Genomic DNA, 26,942 nt, shown 5'->3' with positions numbered 1-26,942 from the left:
CAAAACTGGTTTGCCTTCCTGGCGAGGTCAGCCTACATTATCTCCGGAATTACTTTTTTTGTTTTCTTGCAAAACCGACCTTGCTTATGTTTCCTTGCTCACAATGAGGGTAACATATAAAATACCCTATATCAACTAAAAATGTCCACTTAAATAAGAACGTAAAGAATAAAAACGGCAGTCGTGTTACACAAATATTCCCAACAAAAGCAAGGAGGTTATTTAGAGAACGTAAAAGTAACCAATTGTAAGTAAAAGTGCCATACCTATTTAATGAGAAATTCCGTTTTGCGCTGATTCCAAAAATTTCAGTGTGTTTAATATTATTTTAATTTTATACCATCATATGATCACTGCTTACAACATTTTAGCAACGTATTTTTTTACCTCTTAGTGTAATTTGGATACATAAAAAACAGGATATATTTAGAAGAAATAAAATAAGATCGAACCAGTTTTTACGCAGGATGTTTCCACAAATGAAGACAAAAACACGATGGCATACATTAATAAAATTTAAGCGCTAGGGCCCAGCAAATAGTTTTAAGAAAAACAAATATAGAGACGCCAGAGCAATACTTATAAAAGAAGGTGTTCGTGTTATTTAACAGCAGAATGAATAAAAGCTGACTGCCTCGTCAGCAAAATGAAGGGAAGTATTTCAAGGATTTTTGCATTGTTAATGCAATACCAGATGCAGAGAGGATTGCTAGGTGTTTCAATTTTGGAATTTCAGATTTGTAAAACTTCACTGCGACTGTTGCACGATTGAAGTGATTGTATCGGCTTTGAAGTGAGATTATATTCTTTCAGTATAGAGATAGTACTTCTTGTTTTATATATATATTACGTATATCTTATTTCCCCAATTCGATTTGCACTTTCTACGTTCAAATTTGATGAGAGCAAAGCGGTCTGTAGCACCGTCGCGCGCTTCTCACCCGCTTTTCGCACAGCCAGCTTTGATCGTGTTGCACGAGTGGGTACTTTAGCGCACCACCATGGCTTCCCACGCGCTACAAAGTTTTTTTTTTTAAATTACTGATTTGGCGCTATTCGATGGCGCTCAGCAAGTTTCTAATTAAAATCATGTGTTTGCTTTCGCTAATCTAAAAGTTAGTCAACATATTATGGCTACTTATTCGACTTATCGTCACCATTTATCCCCCTATATTATGTCTTTCTAGCCATATAACGCACCTGCTTAAAACGAACCAGCGTAGCTTTCACGGCGTTTTTAAAACAAATCTGTAAAGTCTAAAAATACCCTGTAAAATACAAACTGTAATTTGAAACAGGATTTTAGCCGTGTTTGTGTCCCTTTCTTGTCCTCGTCTTTTGCGCTGAATTCGCTGTCATGGATTACCAACTAGCCCAATTATTAACCCTAATCTTGTTTACCCACGTGACATGACACAGTTACGTTGTCACTTTATACAAGCTGCTTTGCAGAGGGCAAATTAGTCGTCTTTCATAAAAAATTAGAGACCAGTAATACTCTTTGAACATCCGAAATATTGAAACTCTTGTTGCTTCGTGTATCAGAATAGTGCACAAGGAATGATTCGTAAATAAGACATGATGAGTTACAAAAATTAGAATGAGTATGTCAGAGATTAGCTGGCATAACGAAACGGAACTACAAAATTAGGAAATATAAAATAATATTAAAACAAGTTCTGAAAAAAAAAAACCGAATGCGCGGAATGTGTTATCTGGAAAATATATGAATGATGTTTGACCTTGCACTGTTGATTATCGACCAAAAATCCAAACTCGCTGCACTGTCACTATGGGCCAATTTATTAAAAGAAATTATTTATAACAGCACTTGTGTATGCATTCAATGCCAAATATAAGAAATATGGTTATGGAGCAGCGAGCATTATTACAGCGTGTTCATCGACCAAGTCAAAGATGTTTGTAAGTTTCAGTTATACAATGTCAGTGCAATTACTAGCTTCACTCGTAAGTTAGATTGGTCAGTTGTTTTACCACATGAGCCTTTAAATATAGCATGGCTTTACAATCTGGAATGTTTTGTGTCGTGTCTTTTTTTATCTATGTGTAACCCTGAAATGTAAAATGCTCAAAGATGCATCCTGTTAAGATGAAAATAAGTAACACTTTTAAAGTCTAAAAGTGCACTTTTCTTTTTTAAATGCATCAACTCCTTACGGAAGCAGGATTTGTTTATTTGTGATTTTTTTGTTGTTTTGGTAACACCTTATAATAATTGTAATACAGGCGTGGTGTTTTTGTTTTTATGAACACAAACAAAGTAGTACATTTGAAGTACCTGCTCATGGGGTCTTATGTGTTTAGAATTAGAGCAAAGACTGAAATAGTCTACAGCTTTAGAGCATTATTCAATTGATTAGTCAGTTAAAAGCCAGAATTATTTGGTTTGAGTAAATTTGAAAGGTTGCTTTTAGTTGTTCATTTCGAATAAACATTGCATCTACAAAAGCTGCACCAAACACAATGTTTATTGTTTAACAGCTATGTAGAACAATTTTTGATAGCTTGACAGCACTCCTACTCTATCTCAGTTGAACAGTTGTTATTACATACCAGCATTAGGTTGGTTGTTTTATTGTTATATCAAAGCGTTTGACGTAGTACCAAAGCACACAAAGATTTATTTTCAATTGGCCCACAGTGGGGAGCGTAAGTTAGTGGCCCCTCACCCTCCACAACAGTTCTGTAAAGCAATACGAGTGAGTCGAAACAGACCACAAAACATGTGCTCCAATCCGATAGAAAGAAGCAGCATACTACCGAGAACCAAAGCAGGAGTAGGCTGCATATTTATTTCAGCGCGCAAGACTCTCATAACAATTGGTCTCACATTAAAACCAACAAAATGACCCAGCGCATTGGTCTCAATGGATTTGTTAACGGCAAGAGAGATATCACCAAAATCGAAAATAAGGTATTGCACCTACCTTTATCGTAGGGACTGCCAAGAATATGGATATTGCCCATAAGCATTCATTTCAAGCAAAGGAAACGTGCTAATGGGGTGCGCTTGAGCAACTACATGATTGCAGAAAGGAGAACACATATCATTTCAATTCAGATAACAAAAAGAACCTTGAGCGAAGATATCGTGCATGCAGTTTGGATGCGACCATTTTTAAAGGCATACAAAATGTAAACTACGACAAGGTGCGAACAATCAAGCGCCATGTTTTGTGAGCATTAAACTGAAAACCAGACCAGAAAGTACAATAAACTCATGCTCCAACCTGACTTCACTGTCTGGAATGACTGTTTGGTCTGTTCCTGTAGCAATACCTTAGGAAGCATTGCTTGCAAGTTTGTTGAGGCCATGGTGTTGCCAACTGGTAGACAGACTGTTGGTGGCCAGGCAAAATGAGGTTAGATCATTCAATAAAGGTGCCCATATCTTTATCATGTTATAAATGAATGCTGTTAACATCTAGGTGAGCAGAGGCAGTAGTTTGAACACGAATGTTATATTGTGACTCGCATTGCGGTTGATCATTTGCTCATTTTAAAAGTTTATGTGGTTATTCTATTTTGTTCTATTTGCTGTGGTTCGTAGAACAGTGACAGCTGAGATGTGAAGATAATGTATTTTAGTTAATTTTATTTTTGTGCAAATTTATGCCCTCTTGTAATGGCCCTTCAAAATACATAACAATATCGATCAAAATTATGATAGAAATAAAATATAGACGAGATAAAGAAAATAACAGGTGCTTCACAAGAAGCTTTTCCTGTAAATTGTATTTATGGTTATTGTATATATTGAATAACGCCAATAAATATTCACCTAATAAAATTTTGACAGATGGGTGTAAACATGAAAAGAAAAAAAAATTCAATAGACTGTTCGGCAGCGATTTTGATTTATTTGTAATATATTCAACGTAATACTAAAGTGTCAATAGACTGTTCGGCAGCGATTTTGATCTATTTGTAATATATTCAACGTAATACTAAAGTGTCAATAGAGAGCTTTAGTATTGCGTATAGGATCAAACGCAAGTGCAGTACATTAGCCTTAGCGTTGCGTGCTCCAGGCTGCGCATGCGCGTCGTCGCCATTCACCAATCCAAGACGCAGTTTGCGGCTCCCCGCAAGCTCAGTGCGGAACACGCAAGGCTAACGCTAACGCACAGTGCTTGCGTTTGCTCACATACGCAGTACTAAAACGAATGAATAATCAGACACCGCCCTGCCAACAATTCCGTGTTGAAAGCATGCACTCAAAAACGCTAAATCACCCAAACGTGCTTTTCTTCCATTATAGACTTCTGCACGTTGATTTGATTCTGCGCGCATTTGTTCTATTTTTACATAAAGGACAATTTTATATTTCGTGAAATAAACATCGATTTATTACACGAGATAGGGACAGGAATACCGAAAACCAGAGCCTAGTTATGAGTCGCGTTCACATACACTCCACCGATAACAGCTGTTAAGATTTAATACGTTATTTTTGAGTGTGATATGCTATATATTTTAGTTGTTAACAGCGCATTAAGAGTAGCCTACGAAAGGGCTTAGTCGAAAGCGGCATGTTATTACAGAAATCATGTAGCTCTTCTATGGCCATTACGATTATTGGGCAAAGTTGGCAGAAATGCGAAATTTTATTGGCAAAATGATTTTTTTCAATATTATGTATCTGTAAATATTTTTGGTAAGCACTAATATGAAAAAAAAAAAGTTGGAATTGTTGATTGCTGCGCATGCAAGTAGCTCGAAAAGCGTCGTTTTCAAGATAAAAATTATAAATATTGCACAATAAACGAGACAGAAGCATCACGTCTCTGGAGGGAGGTCGGAGGATAGGGTCATATATTAAGAAAAAAAGATTGATTTTGCGAATGAAGCAAAACGTAGACAACCGAAATTTAATCTGAAAGGCCTCATATTTAACGGGTGAGCTCATCGCACCAAACTTTGTATAGGAGCAAAGTAAATCGAAACGACCAGAAGCGCACGTTAGTACACACAGAACGTCAGCATGTGGTAAACTAGCATGGCAATGTTTAAGAAGCCAATTAATAACAAGCTAGTTGTGTTACGTTTTAGAATACAACCTTACCTGAGAAATGTAGCAGATGGCATCATCTGCCTAGCGTTGCGTTTTATAAGAAACAAAATATGAGACACTTCACAGTTAATTTTTTTCTTACTATGTGACGAATAAACTTGGAACATGATAAGAGTTAGACAGCCGCGTCTTCGCTGTGCATTTATCAGGCTCGGCGGACATTAAATAAAAGAATTACCGACACGGTAAGTTGGCTTCTCAATTCAATCTTGTTAATTAATGTTCTGATTTTTGTTTTATGGGTCATGCTGTAATCGGAACAGTTTCTAAAACAAGATAGACCAATTAAGAAAAAAAAACACGAAAATTAAAGGGGGCCTTTGGGGTTCAGATATGTATCAATCAGTTTTCGCTTTTTTTTTCTCCACATTTCACAATTTAGCGCAAAAAGAGCACCCGTCACCATTCCCACAATATCACGTAAAAAAAGTAAGGTAATCGTTTCAGTCACGTCGTCACTATCTCGCCAGTGTGTTGTCGGCGCATCCACCAAGGACGCGCTGAAAAGACAGTGTCGACGGAAGCAACTACGTCACTCTTCCAAGCGTCATTGTGGACAGGTTTTTTCGGCGCACTGTTTGGGCGCCATTCTGAAATCGGGTGAAGATTGCAAAAACTTATCGAATAATATCTAAAAAAAGCATTGATTTTCGCGAAATTTTTTAATAGGTTTAGCCTAATAGTAATTGCCGTCAATACCGCAATTGCAACATGATCCATAAAACCAATAATTAAAATGTTGATGAACAGATTTTAGTTCATAGCCAATTTACCGCGATCGTTATTCCCTTATGCAATGTCCGACGAGTCTGATAAATTTATGGTGAAGACGGCACTCATCTAGCTTTCACCCCCTTAAAAAAATGTTCGAACTAAAATGAAACACCTTGTATCCACTTTTATCTGCAAAGGTTGGGCTATACGCACCAAGCACAGTGGCCACCTCATGAATCATAGGCAGTCCTTCCACGATGGAATCTTTGAGGTGTTTTCCTGAAGGTAGCTCAGTAGCTTGTAAGTCACTCGTCTCATCGCCTGGTGTCACTTGTGACACCTGAAATGCCCAAATAAAAATATTCGTAACATTAAGACATTATAAAAATAATAAAATATTTCTTTAACATTTCCTGCAAGGTGGTTTTCACATTAAAATATTATATGTTAACAAGTTTCATGGCACCAATAGACCTTAAAACACCAAAAACCAGCAGTAGGAAATCAAGTGTGCGAAAAAGCAACCTAAAATCGCACGGACCTTGGAACATGTTAAACACGTCTCACGCTATTTTGAGAAACGAGGATACTAACTAAGCATTGCGCGTAAATCACAAATATGATTTAGTTAAAAGCATATTCATGATTGCCGTACGGTAAATGCACACGTGTAGATCGTGGCAAAAAAAAAAAAATTAAAAAAAACGAAGCAAAAAAACATTGCCGATTCTTTCCCCCGATATTTGTGTTATTTTTGGCGGTTTTTTTTTCATCAGACGCGTTCCAGCCTTTACTCGTGGCTCAACAGCTTGAAAGCAGGTCTCTTGTCCTTAATGCACTGTAAAGTCTGGAAATAGCGCAGTGCAACTTGATTTGAACCAAAATTCATATGTCACTCGATACGTTTAGTGCATATAGGAGTGAACATGCCGAATTTCCACATGATACTATGAGTCATGTTTGTGCTGAAAACATCCATATGAATGTTTATCAGTGCTCAATACCAGACCTCGGCCTGGCGGTGTCCCCCTGGGGCGCTTCTGTGCTGAAGCTTTGAATAAACTGTGGCGCACTCATTTTGGGTAGTACAAGCTCACCTGATTGGGCCTTGCACTACTTGTGGCACCTTCGCTTAGCTTTTTTCTTTTTGTGAAGGGCTAAAGAACGAAAAAACACCTTTCGACGTCCGAAATCGGCTAAATTGAACGCCGTAAAACTATCAAAAGTGTCAGATTCATGCCTCCACCGCTAGGGTACGCGCCTCTTATCTCTGGGTGTTGACGTCAAAATATCAAGCGTCCTGACGCTTTTTAATGCGTTAGCATTAGAACGCTCGTTGTGACGAAAACCCGGGGGTGTCTTTCTTTTGTCAACGCCGGGGAGAGAAGGAGGGGGTGAGGGTGACACGTGGGACGCTCCCATTGGTCCAAAGCGCTGACGTCAGCACGCGTCAACCTCTCTCTCTCCCCCCGGCGCTTACAAACTAACAGAGACCACCGGCTTTTCGTCAAAACGAGCCCTTTCGTTTTCATCAATGTCACGCGCGCCGGACAACACCTTCTAGATAACAAAGCCGCAGTGCTGAATAAGATGGCGTAATCAGAGAACGCCAACGCTGGACACAGATTGGAAACGAGTGCTGCGTCAGCGCTCGGTTTTGAGTCAAGTGTGCGCCGAACGTTGACGCAATCGTCGTGTCCAATCTGTGTCCAGCGTTGGCCTCCTCTGATGACGCCATCTCATTCAGCAATACGGCTTTGGTATCTAGGAGGTGTTGCGCTGTGGCGCCGTGGATTGCGGGCATGCTCAGTTGCCGCTCTGCCGTCGCTGGTTGTTCTTCGCTTTGGGTTTCCGTAGTAGCGGTGCGTGGGCTGTGATGTGTGTGGTGTGTAGTTAAAACAATGGATGCGGTTCCCTCCACGAGCGATATAGATGCGGTTCTTTGCACGAGTAGTATGGATGTGGTTCTTTCCACGAGTGATATGGATGACCGTATCCAAGGGCTTCGACGTACTCTGACAGGGGAGAAAAAAAAGACAGGAAAATCCATTGGTGTAATCTTAGGGAATCCGTTAGCATGACCCTTTGGAAATGCCACACACGTCCCCTTTGGGAAACGCTAACGCTGAACCCGTAACGAGGCCAAAAAGAGGCAGCAAAAAATAGAGGATGTAAAAGAGAAAAGTGAAGGGATCAGGGTCAGCGGTTCCCAAAGGGGGATGTGTGTTGCGTTTTGAAGGATCATGCCAACGAATTCCCTAAGAATCCACCAATGGGTCTTCCTGTATTTTCTCTCTCTTTCCTTTGGAATGCATTAAACGGCGTCTCTTGGCTCACGCTCTTAATTCACACTGGCGTTGGAATCGCAACGGCGAGGAGGGTCTGGTTGTTTTCATCATCAAATGCGCGAGAAATTGTATTGTATATTTCAGCAATCACTTTCGCAACCACTTCGCGAACGCGGTTCAACCGCCAGTGTGAATACGACGTTAGACTCTTAGCATTGACCTGTGCTTCGACGGCGTTCGAATTTTTGTTGTTTCTTTGTAGTTTCCTCATGATCGCGTTCTGCACCGGAACTCAGGCGCCCTTCTACATGTGCGAGCGTTTGAGACACTCAAATTTGTACTACCCAAAACAAGTCCTAACAAGTCTCTTTTCGCAGCGCCCCCTGGGGAACGCAGGAGGCCTATTCCCTCCAGATGGGCCACCTTGTAATGTTAGCGATAGTTCGAACGTAGGCTGCCAGTCTAGTCGGATAGCTCTGTGCGAGATAGGATTTCGCACGGAGATCGTCTTACGCGCTGTAGTCGACAACAGATGTTGGGGGAAATGAATTTGCATTAAAAATAAAGTACATATATTATAGTCGGTGACTGGCTCAGACTGCAGTAGAAGCTTCGCCTCCAGCATGCGCTTGTCTTCTACAGGACTTCGGCTGCGCGTGCGACGAAATTTTTCCAAAGGCAGAGGGCTCGCGCTGGAGGCGGAGCATATTCTAAACGTGTCACCTACTATAATTGTATTAGTTTTTACTATCACATTTGCTAGAACGTTATAGTACGTATACAGGGGTGTTTCATAGTCCACTGAGAATAATTAAAAACAAAATGAGCGCCTATATGAAGAAATTATTCCATTGGAATAACATTATCGACCACGGCTGTTGTCAGATTACGAGTGTAGAGTGAAAATTAGCGTTCTAGAAGTCACTAGTTATCTTGTGAAATATTGGCCTTAGCTGGCACATTCCGATACGAGATTTCTTGCCCGTTGTCCAAGCTGCGTTTGAAGTTTCGTGTTTGTTCCTTGGTCCCTCTTTCCTTCACTCCTGAGTGTTCGATGTCGATCTTAAACCAGCTCGCCGGCACTGTCGCTTTAGTTCTGTTATGTCATGACTGATGTTAGAATTACTACATCGGAATTATGCTCCGCGCTATTTTTTGGCAAATTTAATCCTTAAAAAAAAAAACTAAAATACCGAAACTAATAAAAAAAAAGCGACGAAAGTCCTATTTAGAAGTGACGTCTACTTCCGTCGCTGACCCTTTAACAAATCAATATGAACCAATCTGGCACATTATCTAAGGGTCACGTGGTAGTAGAAAAGGTGTGCTACACTCCTATCTCTCCTCAGCGCTTAGCTTTCGGCGCTTTTTCATCCCTTAGATTCGGTGTATAGTACTCTTGACTGTCTAAAGTTGCCATTGGGTAGCACGAAGAATATTTTAGTTTTCGGACTTCCAATAACTGCTATAGAATATTTGGACGACAGGCAACAGATTTACAATTTTTGAGGGCGCTCGCGCGCTCAAGCGGAGTAGGGGCGCTGAAAGAACCTCCCCCCCCCCCCCCCCCCCCCCCTATATGAGTGGCGGGCAGTCGCCAGTGGGGCGCCGCCAGGTAATAAACACTGTTGTTGTTGAACTGGATTCCGGGTGTCGTACCTCCCTACGGGCAGCAGCAAGGCCAAACCGCTGCAAATTGAAACGTGCCAACTAAGGCGAACATTTCCAAAATTATGCCTTCTCGCTTGCTGCTGCCGGTAGAGATGTAATGTAATAAAATTTGGGATCCTATGAACCTCTTCGGACGTCCTTCAAGCTCGGCCGCTATCGGTCTGCCTCATCTCGTGGCAAACGTCGCGCTAATTGGTGTAAAACAAGATACACTTAGGTTTTCTTGCTAAAGTCAGCGCAGGAATTAAAGTGCTGCATAACTACACACAATTAATGCTGTCCCGATATTTATAGGCGTAAGCGCTTCCCTCTAACCTTAGCCGAGAATTTCACACCAATTCCGACGTTTCCTCTCAATTTAGCTATTGAAGCGCGACGGACGGAGGCACATGATTTCACGGTTTGGTAGCCCTAGAAATTATTTCCATTTCAAAGTAAGCTGATTGTAGGTATATGCAGTGTTGGGTAAAGTACATTAAAAGTACTTGAAGTAAAATACAAAGAAAATTAGAGGTTATGTACTTCAAGGAAAGTAGTACGCACACCGGGTGCAACATACTTGAAGTACTATACTACATACTATACATACGATATACTTTCAAAGTAAAGTAAAAGTACTTTTAACACAATCTTTTATGGTGCCCTTTCATTCCCATATACAGTGTCTTTTTAACTGGTATGCATTGCCCCAGAGGTATTCGGGGATGCATCAGTTCTTTTCGGAAATGACGGCTGATATTGAACACATGAATTTAGAGTTAAAAAAGCATTATTTTGTGATACAAATTTAACAAAACCAAATTTGAGGAATGTACTTTGAAGCTGGGAGTTGAACGTTCCTCGGAAAGTATTAGAAGATAATGTTTTAATTAAAGTACAAGAACGTACTCAGAGAATGTACATCAAGCAAAGTGCACATATTCTAAACACCCTTGAAGTAGTACTTTAAGTACTACTTGGGAAATACTTAAAGTATTTCCCAACACTGGGTATATTGATTGTTCAGTATGACTTTTCACAGTCATACTCTGAGGTCCACCGTGGTAAACAACGTTATTCCGAAGGAATCATTTCTTCATTTCCAGTTCCTTCGTTTTACTTACTCTTAGTCGTTGGTGAAACACCCTCTATAGTTTCTATTAGGTGTATGACTACTATACGGAATGATATATACGTGGTTGAAAGCTTTGTGATATTAAGACGTTGTTTCTTGCCTGAATGGAGAGGTTCTCGGAAGGCAAGACTTGAGAAGCGAGGGCCTTCTTCTGTTCTGGGATAGTCGGGAGTTTTGCCTCTTGCGTTTGTTCTTCCGTCTGTGCTTCATGAATAAGAAGAGACTCTTTTCTTGAATCAACAGACTCCTTTATGGTCGTCTTTTCCTTCGGCGTCTCCTCGACAAACTCTGGTGCTATTTCTAGTGCACCTGCAAGGGACTTTGCTTCTCCTATACTTAGAGACTTCGGCTTAAGCGATTCACCCGCCTCGGGCATAAACTCTGAAACTTGTTCTTGAACTTCAGGTACATTTTGTGTCAGTTCAGTAAACTGAACCCTTAATTTCATCGCTTCTGGCTTAGATATTTCGAATTCGCTGGTAATTTCTTGGCTAGTTGTTACTTTTCTTATAAACTCGACATCTGATACAGACACCTGCGATGCTTCAGGTTGAGGTGTGATGAACTCCGAAGTTAATTCTTGAACGTCTGGCACCCCTCTTGGAGCTTCAGTAATACTCGTTTGAGCTTTTGTTTCGACAGGAGCGCCAGTTTCGAAACTAAGCACTTGTTCCTCAGAAAATGGGATGCTTCTAGTGGTTTCGGTGATTCTACCAGTAATCCTTGTTTTCTGAAAGGTATCTGGTGAGAAATGTGTAGAAAGCTCCTCCGCTGTCATAGATATTTCGCGAGTCTCTTCGACATGAGTTACGGTGCCTTTTCTCTCTTCTGAAGGTTTCAAGGGAAGCTCCTGACTAGTCAATCCTGGCACCACTTCTAAGACTTCAAGTTGCTGTTGGGGTGTGAGCTGAACGTCTCCCCTCGCTATCTGGTGTGGGGTCGAAAGGAACTCTGGCGCCATTTCTTCGCTTTTAGCTTCCCCTTGCGCTATGGGTTGATCTCTCAAAAATCCTAACGTTGTCTCGCGCACATGAGTTTGCAGTTGTTCTAATTCCACGGGCTGGTATTCAGCTGATGCTTCTATAATCTCCAGAGATTGCTGAGGTTCAAAGATTGTTTTGGCATGTTCGTCTTTGAGTTGTTTTTGCGGAAGATGTTCGGGGGCATACTGTTCGCTAGTCACTTCTTCGACAACCAGTGGTTTGTCCTCCATAATTAATTGTCGAGAAGCTGCGCTTGTAACATGCTCAACGGCCAATACATCCTTTGGCATTTCAGCAGGAACAGCTTCTTCAACTGTGATAGCTTGACTTTCTGAGACTGTTGTCACTGGTATTTCTAAATTGGGCATTTTTTCCACTTCTAGCTCGTCCGTGCTGAGTTTAGTCTCCACTTCTTGAATAACCACTGAGTGACGTGGAACGACGTTTATCTTCGCTTGTGTGGATTGGGCAATTTCTTCTGGAATAAATTCTTCTAAAACAAGCGCTTCCGTAACCTCAGAATACTCAGGCTTGTGCTCATGTCGCTCTGTTTTTGTCCTTGTAATTACAACTTCCTTGGTTAGCTCTACAACACTCTCCTCTTCCTTTCGTTTTGTTTTCTTTTTAGGCGTTTTTAGTTTCAGCGGTCGTTGGAGCTCCATTTCAGTTTCTTCAACTATGTCTGTCTTGTATTCGACTTCCGTTATTTCGTGAGGTATTTCCCTAGCATCTATGACAATATCATGAATATCTCTAGTAGTTATGTCAGTTATTTGAGGCATTTCTGTTGACTCTAGAGTAATTTCGCGAGGTATTTCTTCCTTAAGGGTGGTTTGCTCTTCAACAATGATTTCTGTTGTTTCTTCCGGTTTCTTCTTTAGCCGAACAAGAGATTCCATTTCCACCGTTTGCTCGGTAACCTCTTCAATAAGAGGAGCCTCTTCTTCCACTTTTGTCTTCTTTTTTGGTTTCTTAGCTTTAGGTGCCTGCATCAACTCCAGGGTTTCTGTCTCTTCATGAGTATCTTCAGTTATGTATTCCACTACCGCCACATCACGTGGCATTTCTTTGCTTTCTAAAATAACTTTCCGAGTTTCAGTCGTGGTGATATCTCCAATATCAGGCACTTCGACAGCTTCGGTTGTTATTTTGCGTGGCTTTTTCTTCTTCTCAATGACAATTTCTTCAATTGATACCTCTTCCTCCTTTTGAAGCTTGTCTTCTTCAGGTATTTCTTCCTTTGGAACACCACGAGATTCCAACTCAACCACTTGCTCAACCGTCTCTTCTTCTTGCGGCACTTCTTCCTTCGGTTTGGTTTTTTTCTTTGGTTTCTTTGGTTTCAAAGCCTCTTTGAGCTCGACAGTTTCTGTCTCTTCTCTGATATCTTGGGTTATGTACTCCACCTCTGTTACTTCAAGTGGAGTTTCTCTTGTTTCAATGATAATGTCTCGAGTTTCCCGAGTAGTGATATCAGTAATATCAGGTGTCTCTGTTGATTCTACAGTTATTTCTCGAGGAGTCTCTTCTTTTGTAAGAAGTGTGATTTCCTCCACTTTAATTCCCTCAAACTCCTGAGGCATTTCTTTTGGTCGACCACGAGACTCAAGCTGCACCGTTTGCTCGGTAACCTCTTCTATAAGAGGAGATTCTTCTTCCACTTTGGTCTTCTTTTTTGGTTTTTTTGCTTTAGGTGCCTGAACCAACTCCAGTATTTCTGTCTCTTCATGAGTATCTTCAGTTATGTATTCCACTACCGCCACATCACGTGGCATTTCTTTGCTTTCTAAGATAACTTCCCGAGTTTCAGTTGTGGTGACATCTCCAATATCAGGTACTTCGACAGCTTCGGTTGTTATCTTGCGTGGCTTCTTTTTCTTCTTCTCAATGGTAATTTCTTCAATCGATACCTCTTCCGTCTTTTGAGGCTTCTCTTCAGGTATTTCTTCCTTTGGAACAGCGCGAGATTCCAAGTCAACCACTTGCTCAACCGCCTCTTCCTCTTGCGGCACTTCTTCCTTCGGTTTGGTTTTTTTCCTTGGTTTCTTTGGTTTCGAAACCTCTTTGAGCTCGACAGTTTCTGTCTCTTCTCTGATGTCTTCTGTTCTGTACTCCACCTCTGTCACCTCAAGTGGAGTTTCTCTTGTTTCCATTATAACGTCTCGAGTTTCCCGAGTGGTGATATCAGCAATATCCGGTGTCTCTGTTGATTCTACGGTGATTTCCCGAGGAATCTCTTCTTTTTTAAGAAGTGTGATTTCCTCCAGTGTAATTTCCTTAAGCTCGTGAGGCATTTCTTTTGGTCGACCACGAGACTCAAGCTCTACCGTTTGCTCGATAACCTCTTCAGCAATAGGAACCTCTTCTTCCACTTTTGTCTTCTTTTTTGGTTTCTTAGCTTTAGGTGCCGGCATCAACTCCAGGGTTTCTGTCTCTTCATGAGTATCTTCAGTTATGTATTCCACTACCGCCACATCACGTGGCATTTCTTTGCTTTCTAAAATAACTTTCCGAGTTTCAGTCGTGGTGATATCTCCAATATCAGGCACTTCGACAGCTTCGGTTGTTATTTTGCGTGGCTTTTTCTTCTTCTCAATGACAATTTCTTCAATTGATACCTCTTCCTCCTTTTGAAGCTTGTCTTCTTCAGGTATTTCTTCCTTTGGAACAGCACGAGATTCCAACTCAACCACTTGCTCAACCACCTCTTCCTCTTGCGGCACTTCTTCCTTCGGTTTGGTTTTTTTCTTTGGTTTCTTTGGTTTCAAAACCTCTTTGAGCTCGACAGTTTCTGTCTCTTCTCTGATATCTTCTGTTGTGTATTCCACCTCTGTTACTTCAAGTGGAGTTTCTCTTGTTTCAATGATAATGTCTCGAGTTTTCCGAGTAGTGATATCTGTAATATCTGGTGTCTCTGTTGATTCTACAATGATCTCTCGAGGAGTCTCTTCTTTTGTAAGAAGTGTGATTTCCTCCACTTTAATTTCCTCAGACTCCTGAGGCATTTCTTTTGGTCGACCACGAGACTCAAGCTGCACCGTTTGCTCGGTAACCTCTTCTATAAGAGGAGATTCTTCTTCCACTTTGGTCTTCTTTTTTGGTTTCTTCGCTTTAGGTGCCTGCATCAACTCCAATGTTTTGGTCTCTTCATGAGTATCTTCAGTTATATATTCGACTACAGTCACATCACGAGGCATTTCTTTACTCTCTAGGATAACTTCCCGAGTTTCAGTCGTGGTGACATCTCCGATATCAGGAACTTCAGTAGCTTCGGTTGTTATCTTGCGTGGCTTCTTTTTCTTTTTCTCAATGACAGTTTCTTCAATTGACATCTTTTCCACCTTTTGAGGCTTCTCTTCTTCAGGTATTTCTTCCTTTGGAACGGCACGAGATTCTAACCCAACCACTTGCTCAACCGCCTCTTCCTCTCGCGGCACTTCTTCCTTCGGTTTGGTTTTTTTCTTTGGTTTCTTTGGTTTCAAAACCTCTTTGAGCTCAACAGTTTCTGTCTCTTCTCTGATATCTTGTGTTATGTACTCCACCTCTGTTACTTCAAGTGGAGTTTCTCTTGTTTCAATTGTAATGTCTCGAGTTTCCCGAGTAGTGATATCAGTGATATCAGGTGTCTCTGTTGATTCTACGGTGATAACTCGAGGAGTCTCTTCTTTTGTAAGAAGTGTGATTTCCTCCACTTTAATTTCCTCAAACTCCTGAGGCATTTCTTTTGGTCGACCACGAGACTCAAGCTGCACCGTTTGCTCGGTAACCTCTTCTATAAGAGGAGATTCTTCTTCCACTTTTGTCTTCTTTTTGGGTTTCTTTGCTTTAGGTGCCTGCATCAACTCCAAGGTCTCCGTCTCTTCATGAGTATCTTCAGTTATATATTCCACTACAGTCACATCACGTGGCATTTCTTTACTCTCTAAGATAACTTCCCGAGTTTCTGTCGTAGTGACATCTCCAATATCAGGCACTTCGACAGCTTCGGTTGTTATTTTGCGTGGCTTTTTCTTCTTCTCAATGACAATTTCTTCAATTGATACCTCTTCCTCCTTTTGAAGCTTGTCTTCTTCAGGTATTTCTTCCTTTGGAACAGCACGAGATTCCAACTCAACCACTTGCTCAACCGCCTCTTCCTCTTGCGGCACTTCTTCCTTCGGTTTGGATTTTCTCTTTGGTTTCTTTGGTTTCAGAACCTCTTTGAGCTCGACAGTTTTTGTCTCCTGTTTGATATCTTCGGTTGTGTACTCCACCTCTGTTACTTCAAGTGGAGTCTCTCTTGTTTCAATGATAATGTCTCGAGTTTTCCGAGTGGTGATATCAGTAATGTCTGGTGTTTCTGTTGCTTCTACTGTGATCTCATGGGGTTCTTTCTTCTTTTTAAGAATCTCAAATTTAATTGTGGTTTTCTCATACTCCTCTGGCGTCTCCTTATGACGGGACCTTGATTCGAGTTCTACAGACTGGTCACTCACTTCTTCTGCAAGAGGAGTCTCATCTTCAACTGGCTTTTCCTTCTTTTTAGGTTTCTTTGGCTTCGGTATAGGTTTCAGATCCACAGTTTGTGTTTCTTCACAAAGTTCTTCAGTCTCATACTGAAGTTCAACTATATCTTTCGGTGTTTCTCGAGCCTCTGTTGTTATCTCTGCTGTCTTAAGAGTTGTCACATCGACGATATCAGGAACTTCTGTTGCCTGAACGTCAACCTTGCGAGGTTTTTCTTTTTCTTTTTGAATTGTGACTTCTTCTATAGTAACAACTTCCGTGGGTTTCTCATCATCTCGAGGCTCCTCTTCGACTGGTTCTTTTGGGCGCACCAGAGATTCCAGATATTTGACCTGCTCTGCTACCTCTTCAACAGGAGATTCTTTTTCAGTCGTCGTTTTCCTGGGCTTCTTTGGCCTTGGTATCCGTTTGAGCTCCAGTGTTTCGGTTTCTTCACGAAGTTCTTGTGTTTCATATTCCAGCTCCGTAATCTCTTTTTTCCGTTCCCGAGCATCTGTGGTTATTTCTGTTGTCTTCTTAGTTTTCACCTCAACAACATCTGGAACTTCAGTTGATTCGGTGGTAATTTCTCGAGGCTTTTCTTTATCTTTTCGAATAGCCACATCTGCGATGACAACCTCTTTGGGCTTCTCTTTGAGTGGCTTTTTGGGGCGTGCCCGGGATTCTAAATCCACGTCCTGCTCCGTAAATTCTTCGAGAAGTGATTCTTCGCCGGTCAGTTTTATTTTTTTCTTTGGCTTCTTTGGCTTTGGCATCTGTTTGAGCTCCACAGTTCCAGTTTCTTCACGAAGTTCTTCTGTCTCATATTCCAGCTCCGTAATCTCCTTTGGCCTTTCCCGAGTATCTGTGGTTATCTCAGTTGTCTTCCGAGTTTTCACATCAACAATGTCTGGAATTTCGGCTGCTTCGGTGGTAATTTCTCGAGGTTCTTCTTTCTGCTTCCAAATAGTGACATCGTCGATGGTAACCTTTTTAGGCTTCTCTTCGAGTGGCTCTTTGGGGCGCGCCCTGGATTCCAGATCCACAACCGATTCTGTGATCTCCTCGGAAGGAGATTCTTCTTCAGTAGGCTTTGCCTTTTTCTTAGGTCTCTTGGGCTTCGGCAACCTTTTGAGTTCAAGGGTTTCAGTTTCCTCGCGAATATCTTCTGTTTTATATTCAGTTTCTGTTTTGTCTTTCACTGTGTCTAGAATCTCTCTTTCTTTAATTTCATGACTCTCGGCTAGCCTCTCTACTACTTTTGGTTTCATGAGTTCTAACGTAACTGTTTGTTCCCGAGGGATATCTTCCTGTGGCAGTAATTTTGTTTCCGCAGACCGAACAGTTATTTTCCGAAGCTCAGTAACTTCAACAGTTTCAATTATTTTCTTTGTCTGGAACTTGGTTGTAGGCTTTAAGGTTTTTGTTAAAAATTCGGGAATTTGAGGCTCCTCCACTGTAGGAGCCTTGGAAATTTTTGTTTTTGCAGGCACCTCTTCAACCGATATACCCTCTTTGGGCATGAAAGGCTTCCGTTTTTCTTCGGTTTCAGGTTGCTTTCTAAGATCGTCGTGTAATACTTGGGGTATCTTTTCTGCAACGTATTCAGGTTGTTCTTCGTCTGGCGTAGTCTCCTCTTTCACTTCTTGAACAGGTCTCTGGTAGCGAGGTGTGGGTTTCAAAAGTTTCGTAATAAATTCTGGAGGTTCCTCCTCTGCTGGCTTAGATTCGATAGGCACGAAAGGCTGAAAGGTTTTTTGGAATGTTGGCTTCTCGGAAACATCCTCTGGTTTTTCTTGAGGTTTTATTCTTGTATCATCTTCAACTACCTCGTCAGCTTTTTCCTCTTCAAGGGACCTTGAAACTCGAGGAATGGGCTTCAATACTTTTCTAACAAACTCAGGAATTTCCTCCTCTGGAGGCATAGCTTGAGTGACACTGTCTTCTTTTGTTGGCGGCTTTATTGTTTCTTGCGGTTTATCTCTTTTCGGAATATATTGTGGTATTTCTTCACGTTTTGTTGGTTCATAATATTCAGGAACACGTTGGGGTATGTCCTCTCTAATATCTTCTTCTACCTTGTCTTTTTGAACAGGCCTCTGAGGACGTGGTATTGGTTTCAAAACCTTTTTAACGAATTCCGGAAGCTCTTCTTCTGAGGGCACATCCCGAATCGTACTATCGCCTACTTTTACAAAAGGCTCCTTTATTTCCTGGGGAATTGGTTTTCTGTATACATCTTTGGTTATTTCTTCTGGTCTCTTGCTGGTGTCATAGTCTGGTACTTCTTCCTGCGGAATTCCAGGTTCTTCTTTGGTTTTTTCTTCTTGAATGCGAGGGCGGGGTGTCGGTTTTAACACTTTCCTCACAAACTCTGGAACCCCCTCTTCTGCAGGGAAATGCTCAGTGTCCTTTTCAGGCTCTTGCTTTTTAGGTATTTTTAGAGTTAATTCATCTTCGGTTTTCTCCTCTTGGACAGGCCTTGCATAGCGAGGTACGGGCTTTAGAACCTTGCCGATGAATTCTGGAAGTTGCTCTTCTTCAGGCATATCCTCTTTTGGACGTTTTTGCTTTTCTATGACACTGAAAGGTTTCTCCTTCTTCTTAACACTGATTTCTGTTACCTCTTGTTCCGTCACTTCATGCACTGTGTACTCTTTTTGTAAGTGGACTTCTTCTTGCTTTGTTAGAAACTGCGTGGCCTCCAGGTGAGTGAGGTCTTCCTCAAATTGCGCAGGTCCAATGGGTTCCACCACTACAAAGTCGTCTTCAGTTCCGCTCATTTTATCTGGTGTCTTGACTCGGTATTTATCAGGCCGAGATGGTAGCAGGAAAACAGTGTCCTCAGTCGATGTTCCTTCTGTGGGTTCAGTAGGAAACGGCTGCTTTGGTGCTTTTGCTTCCAAAGGTTCTGAAAGAAAACATTAATTCACATGATAATTCACAAGAATGTGCCCATCGGTTTTTAGAACGAAAGAAAACAAATCTTAATAAGATATGCGAAATATTTATTTGTGACATTGTGCTATCACTTGCAGCTTTTGATTAGTTGCATCACAATTCTCACCTCCGATCGTGATAAGACATTCAGTTGTTCTTTCTCCAGCCTCATTGGTAGCCTTGCAGATGTACAATCCTTTTGTGCTTTCATTGACCTCCAGAATATGAAGCATTGTCTTGTCGTTCAGAATAGTAACATTGTATGTACGGCCTCCTGTAATAATTATAAAAGTTTTGTCACACATTGGTCTGTGATACTGTAACTTTTATGAGAAAGGTCTTAATGTAATTATTATCATGTAACCCTTTAACAAAATTCAAGTGCTAGTAATTCTTCACGAGAACAATGCCACAACTATAAATACGCCATGGTAATTTGATGACTACAAACCTAATTGCTATAATCTTTATTGAAACATAAACCCATATTATGAAAAAAAAACTTCATGGCCATTTTATCATGAAAGTATAAAACTGAATGAACCTTTTTATTGATATCTGCTCAAAGCAGTCGAACGACTATGACTTCAGCAATAATTATTCCGATGACTTTATTGACTATCTTCACTTCCCAATCCAAAAGACATATTAAGATTTATAAGGGACCCGCTAATAACACCAAGTTCTCTTAAGTGCGCTTTAATTTACTACTAGTGACGTATATTATTTTGTCTTTATCAGGGTTAGGTATCATGTTTCAAAGATTACGAACACTCACCGGAGTCTTCAGGGCGTATGAGGATGTCCTCGTGGTACCACTTCACCTCGGGCTGCGGTCGCCCTCTCGCCACACACTCAAGAGTCACTGGCATGCCTAGGCGCTGCCGCACTTCCCCGACAAGTGGTAGCTCAAACCGCGGCTTCATTGGCACAAACTCTGCAACCCAAGGAATAAAGCGTTATATCTATAAAATGTGGATTGAAGAAACACGACTTACCAAGACTGAGCTTGTTGTCCCTTTTCGGTGTCTTTCGCATAGGGAGCATAGATTTCATATCTGCACAACAAAGAAAGAAAGAAAAAAAAAGTCATGGGTGCGGGTGCAGCGTGCGACGCAGGTGGCATGAACACGCAACCTCGAGTTTGTCACACTTTTCACGCGGAGCTGACATCTTGCCACAAATATCGGTGTAGTGGAACGCGCTCATATGGAGCGCATCCACTACACAAGAACCCGGATACCGCGTTCTCGCTAACTGCGTCATGTAGTTTGCTTGCAGTGCAATTGATGAGTTGCAAAAGCGAGTTAATAGCATTATAATTCGTGTACCTACCTATCTGAACCAGTTCAGCTTCAGTGACCTCCACACCATACTTATTTTTGGCCTCGCACAAGAAGTCCCCAAAGTCTTCGGGTGTAGTCCTGTGGAAAAACACATAGGGAGATTTTTAAATAAAATTTCCGGCAGTATTTCCATCATACCTGAAAAACTCATCTACTAAAATGCTTTCTTGAGTCAGTAAGTATCAATGCACTCGTTTATGTACCGGGACTCGTACCGCCGCTTCTGACAAGATCGCCATTGGTTGTCGCTGTGGCCACATGATCCCTTACGCCAGTCAATGGGAGTGGTCCACCTCCCGCGAAGGAGCCCTGTTGCGGCGGTGGCACTATTGCAATGGCCACTAAATTTCGAGATGTATCAATACAGTCTATTCTGCTAAACGTGGCGGGCGAGACATAGCCGGCTAAATTTAGCGGATGATGTTAACGTGACCACCTTAGGTGATGACATTACAATGTCAGTGACAAAAGCTGTAAAAAGGCACCACATCAGCCCCTGAGTACTTACTGTTTTTTTCAGCGTGACAATGCGGTCCCCGATTCATAAGATACAATAAAAAAATTGCGGTGGCTTAGCTCGGCTATGCCAGGATATACGTAGCGCGAGCTTATGGACACAAAATGAGAGGCGCTATCAAGCGGCTCTGATGCAGCGTCAGACTTGGCTACAGCGCAACGGAGGCGCTGGGCACGCGCTGGGCACAGCTGGGCACAGCTGGGCACGCGGCAGCGCCAGTGCGTCTGCCGCGGCTATGACGTCACTCCTCCGGAATGTGCAGACCGGCTAGGCGGGCGCGGCGGCGGCGGAGCGCGCGGTGGCGGCGGCTCCGGCGCGCTAGCTGTGCGCCATGTGACGTCACTGCTCCTCGCGCATGCGCAGCACGGAGCACGGCTCATTATGCGAGCCACGCGAAACTGCTCAACCTCGGCCAGTGTAGCTCACGCGACAAAATACGTTCTAACTATTAAGCTATAATTTAGAACCACCCTTGACGACAAACGTCACAACAGGACGGTGCAGTGTCCATCGTCAGTATCAAATGATTAATGATTAAATGGAAGGGATGACATTCCGATGTTCGAGCACCAGGACGTCGCGTTGAAGCGTCCGTGGGGCACTGAACGAGCAGCAGCGCTGTGAAAGTGAGGTAGAGTTCTATGAAGAACAAATAAACCTGGGGTCATTCCGTTAGCACGAAAGCGAGCGCAGCTCTCAGTGGGAGGGGGGGGGGGGGGGGGGGGGAAACAGATAGGATTTTAATGGAGAAGTGCATTCTTAGGAGCTAACTCAGATTTCGAGAGCGTCGCTCGCGCTCGTCGCGTAGCAGAGCTCTGGATGAGCATCGTACCGGCGTGCGGTCGTGTATCACTACTGCGTGGTGCACGTTAAAGACCGCAGGCTAGCGGTTGTACTGCGCTGGCTAAATTGCTCATCTACAGCGAGTGACTCGTCGCAACTTTAAATGGCTGACCAACTACACGCTGTATAAATATCCACATAACCCAATTTGCTTTGCGTAGCAGAGTTGAACCTACTTGAGTTGACCAGATGCCAAAAGCTCTGGGGGACCACAGCATGAAATAAATTATAGTAGCTTGATCATGCTGAGAAAAACCAGGGAGCACAAAATGTGTCCCGCACAAACCACACTCCGTGAGTGGTTCGAGATGAACTTCGTTTCAGCTTAAAGTGGCTAGGACACACCAAAAATAAAACATGAGAAGGGTTCCGTGTTTTCGTAGTTTCTTCGTTAAATTCGGGCGGTGTTTTGGGGGGTTTATTTTCTTTTCTTTCCAATTATCCGAAATTCAAAGTTTAATTTCGCAGTGTTTCCTATTAAAATAAATAAATAAATAAATAAATAATATACCGGTGTAACCCTTACAAAAAATTTATATCTGGCCAGATCTGAAGATTTCAGATATGGCCATATCAAAAATTGGCCACATATAACCTGATATGGTATATCTGCCAGATATAGCCTGATAACCCTGGTCAGGTATGGAAATCCCAGATCTGGCTAAGTAAGGAAATTCCAGATCTGGCCAGGCATTTCAAAAGAACACAAGCCTGAAATCAGCACTTCATAACTTTTTATTGTCTACAATTCTCCCAAGTGCCCCCGCCCGCACTCGAGAAGTTATGGAAACGGTGATCCTTCCTTAGTGATCGCTAGTTTTGACCAATTCCATGGTCACACAGTTTCGAGTGTAATTCATAGTCACCCTGAACATGCGTCCCATAGGGCTCAAGTACCTTTCATATCACTTTTAAATTTCCTCGCCAATGGCAGCGTATATGATACTGTGTATTCTGTCCAACCTTCAAAGAGGCTGAGCCGCCGAAATCTCTTACCATATTATCATTCTCGTGATTGTTGTTTTAGCTGGAATTACTTAAAAGCCGAGACATTGCAACAACCAAAACCGGGATTTAGCTCGGATTCAGCGGAGCTGTTTATGACATTTTTAGCGTTTCTAACTTAATATCAGCGTCTTTGAAGTTGTACGAGAATGATAATAATATAAGAGATATGTCTGCAGCTCATCCAGGTTGAAGGTTGGACAGAATGCACAGTACTGACATTGGCGGTACTTGGGTTCTGTACCGCACGTGTTCAGGGTGACTCCGAATTACACTCAAATCTGTGTAACCATAGAATTGCTCGAAATTTTCGATCACTAGGCAGCTGAAGAAACGCCGTCCCCATGATTCCTTGAGTACGGGTCGAAGCGCTTGGGGGATTTAGCAAATCGTCTATTCGGGCGTAATGTTAACACTTTGAAATAATTAAGCTACATTGAAATCCTCGTGAAAACTAGCACAAATAATCTCAAACTTAAGCTTGTCAAAGCTGAAGTTTGGGATTATTTGTGTTAATATTTAGCTCGCGAATAATGAGTCATTCAGAGTTTGCTAACAAAAAAATTATTTTTTTACTTTTTTTCACTTTTTGTTATATTGAAAACCGGCTGGCCAGATAAGTCTGTATATAGACCGTTTTATCGTGGGTAGCGCCATTTTGAGAGCGAGAGAGAAAAGGGGAAAGGGCTACCGGCGCTTTCCCCCTTTCTGATTGTGTAGAAAGAGTAAAAGTCCCGGATGAGAGGCTTGGCCGGTGTTGGGTGTCTGCTGTGCCCCAACTTCTTTCGCGCTTTCTTTTCTGTTTTGAACCCGCAAACTTCATTAGAGCCACGGGCTTTGATGGCAACAGTCCCCCGGTCATCGGGACACCATTGCTCGGTCATAGGGTGCACGAATATCGACAGAAAGCGTCGAATACCGCCCAAGGACCTCGTAGCTTGCATGGAATTCGGCAAGGCACGTGCGGCTGCAATGTTTTGAAGCTCCACCGCTTTCCGCGTGACTGGAAATGATGAACCATTCATAAATTTTTGCTTGCAATAGGCCCATTTCAACGCAGCCGTTTTCAGTAATGAACAAGCGATACACGAAACGGGAACCTTAATTAGCTTTTGTAAACACCCGGAGCAGCTACATATCGTTTTGCTGCGCTGCTTTTATCTTGCGTGTCCGTGTCCTCATATTTCATTGTGGATGAACGACGAAGACGTTCTAGATGTGCTTATATCGAACCGCAGAAAGCGTCAAAGTAGCCACGAATTATTTTACTATTTGATGCAATATTTTGAGTACTAACCTCCAATTTCTATCACTTACACGTTCGCTGCCGCTGTTCCCCCCGTTGCTGCACTGGCGAATCCCATGACTCGAACAAAGAAACGTACATGGGCTCGAAGACGCAGATCGCAACACACGAGTCGTACCCTGGAGCGACTATCCAGCGCTTCAAAGCGCCCAATCAACGGAAACAACCCAAACAACCCACCAGCGGCACTCCAAGGAGCGCTTTTGCCGACTCTCTGGTATCGCACAGGGGATCGCTATTCAGGAAAACCGATAGAACTACCTTTTCAACAATTTCTAGCCTCACCCGGCGGCGGAAATAAGCCTTCACGTAAGTGTTGTAAATGATGAAATCGAGTCAGTCACCACTGCAAATTATCAATATTAAGGTAAATTCAGTTACAAAATTTTACAAGCTGAAACAGCAATTACCACGAGAAAACTGGCACGCATCTTGCGAGCGTACCCCATGTTTATCGGCGGTACAGCGTTCGGTGCGCGCTTCATTCACAAGCTGTTCCGAGCACAGTCGAGAAGAGGGTGTTGAGGAAATGTCTTTTCGGTTTACGAACGCAATCCACTGCCGCCAAGATCGGGGTCATGTGGAAAGCGATGGAGCTTAAAGACATTGCAGCCGCTCTCGTCTTGCCGGATTCATTGCAAGCTACATAGGTCCTCGGACAGTATTCGACGCTTTCTGTCGTTATTCGTGCACCCTATGACCGAGCAATGGTGTCCTGATGACCGGGGAACTGTTGCCATCGAAGCCCGTTACTCTAATTAAGTTTGCGAGTTCAAAACAGAAAAGAAAGCGCGAACGAAGTTGGGGCACAGCAGACACCCAACACCGGCCAAGCCTCTCATCCGGGACTTTCACTCTTTCTACACAATCAGAAAGGGGGAAATAGCCGGTAGCCCTTTCCCCTTTTCTCTCTCGCCCTCTTTCAGTAAAACGGTCTATACGCAAGATGAGTCTGTATATACGGCATATCAGGCCGTATATACGCCAGATAAGTCTGTATATACGCCAGATATGTCTGTATATACACCATATCAGGCTGTATATACGCCAGATAACTCTGTATATACGCCAGATAAGGTTGTATATAGGCCGTATATAATCATATAATGTTTGATATGGCCAGATATGGCCCAGATATAAAATTTCCATACGGGAAACGTGTACTTGACAACAAATAAAACGTGCTTCTACAAATTAATTTTTTTTCCGCTGGATTTGGCGTTGGTGCCATTACCATTGGCAATACTAACTTGTCCCACGACAAAAGTTACACACAAGTCTTGCTTCGATAAAAGTCCGTACCTCAAAATCAGTACACTCCTGGAGGTAGTCGCTGGGATGCTATAGTATTTATCCCATCCTATTCCATCAACCTGCTCCGCGGCCTCTCGAGGTGGAGTGGTTAAGGAGGTAATAGAGAACATTCAACTGCCCCTCTTTCCCATTTTATGCAATCTCTATGTTCCATAGCTTTCATTGTTTCGAAAACATAACCTCTCCCTCCCCTAAAGCACCAATAGTGTGACCCAAATGGAAACCAAAACACTGGCCTTGTCAAGATAAGCGGTAAGACCCCTTTTGACAATGGTCCGAGGTTTGAGCGATAATTGTGGTGGCATTTTCCCAGGACCATTGGCCCTGTACGATAATCAAATTGTAAAATAGCTTTTTTTTTTTTTTTTTGAAGGGGGGGGGGGGGGAATGACACGTCAAAAATCAAAGTTTAAAGTGTACAGTGCGTACACGGCCCCAAAGTGCACAAAACATAGCATTAAAGCGACGAATGCGCCTAACGCGGATTTTGGCGGGTTCCGGTGAGATTTACGAATTCTGTAGCAGCGTTGCATCATGGCCTTGTGCAAGAACCCTATTTTGCAATTACTATACTTCGTTTCAGCTTAGGTCCGAGCGCGGCCGATGTCATGAGCCGAAGGGCCAATCAAACAGCGAAAGAGGGAAACGTCATGGCGTGTTCTCTGCACCTAAGAGGACCAGCCGTTGTTTGCCGTCTTTCTGTGCGTGCTCGTCCGCCGGCTTGTCCTATCAAGTGAAAAGAGCACGCCATGACGTTGCACTTTTTGCGCCGTTTGATTGGCCCTTTCACTCATAACATCGGCCGCGCTCGGACCTAAGGTGAAAGGAAGTATAGAGCTCTATGAATCGCAAAACTTTGCGTATATGCTAAGTAGCCTATGGGCATTCCATTTCAAGACTGATCTACCGTTTCATTTCCATGTCCTAACCCCTCTCAGTCCCCACACAGCCGACGTTACGAAGTAATGGGACCAATCAAGCAGAGTCAAAAGCGCACGTTTCTGTCTTGTTCTTCTTGCTTATGGTTGGTTCAGCGATGATCGAGCACGCACAGAAACATGACATGACGAACACGACGACGGTGAGATTTTGAAGCGGTCTGATTGGTCCTATCAGTATGTAGCGTCGGCTGCGTCTCGACTTAACCTGAAATGAAGTAGTTTTTTTTTTGTTTTTTTTTATTATATATCCTTTTTTTTGTGTTGCCATCTTTATTTATTCCTTTTCATTTCGTCTTCATTGATTTATTTTTGTTGCGTTCATTCATTTATTTATTTTGTTAATTTATTCTTTATATCTTGTAATTTATGAATTTCTTTGT

The 26,942-nt window shown here is 42.4% G+C and overlaps 1 protein-coding gene across 1 annotated transcript in view; it reads right to left on the bottom strand.

Annotated features, from left to right (window-relative positions):
- LOC8051991 (titin) overlaps nucleotides 1-26,942 on the bottom strand; it is a 148,906-nt gene that overhangs the window by 14,154 nt on the left and 107,810 nt on the right. Inside the window, 6 exon segments of the mRNA XM_040498619.2 lie at nucleotides 6,023-6,149; nucleotides 10,983-19,261; nucleotides 19,418-19,564; nucleotides 20,069-20,227; nucleotides 20,289-20,348; nucleotides 20,626-20,714. Coding sequence (XP_040354553.2) covers nucleotides 6,023-6,149; nucleotides 10,983-19,261; nucleotides 19,418-19,564; nucleotides 20,069-20,227; nucleotides 20,289-20,348; nucleotides 20,626-20,714 — 8,861 coding nt within the window.

The sequence above is a fragment of the Ixodes scapularis genome, unplaced genomic scaffold (assembly GCF_016920785.2).
Source record: "Ixodes scapularis isolate PalLabHiFi unplaced genomic scaffold, ASM1692078v2 PGA_scaffold9__187_contigs__length_104089568, whole genome shotgun sequence".
NCBI classification, from domain to species: Eukaryota; Metazoa; Arthropoda; class Arachnida; order Ixodida; family Ixodidae; genus Ixodes; species Ixodes scapularis.
This window is presented reverse-complemented; position numbering and strand designations above follow the sequence as displayed.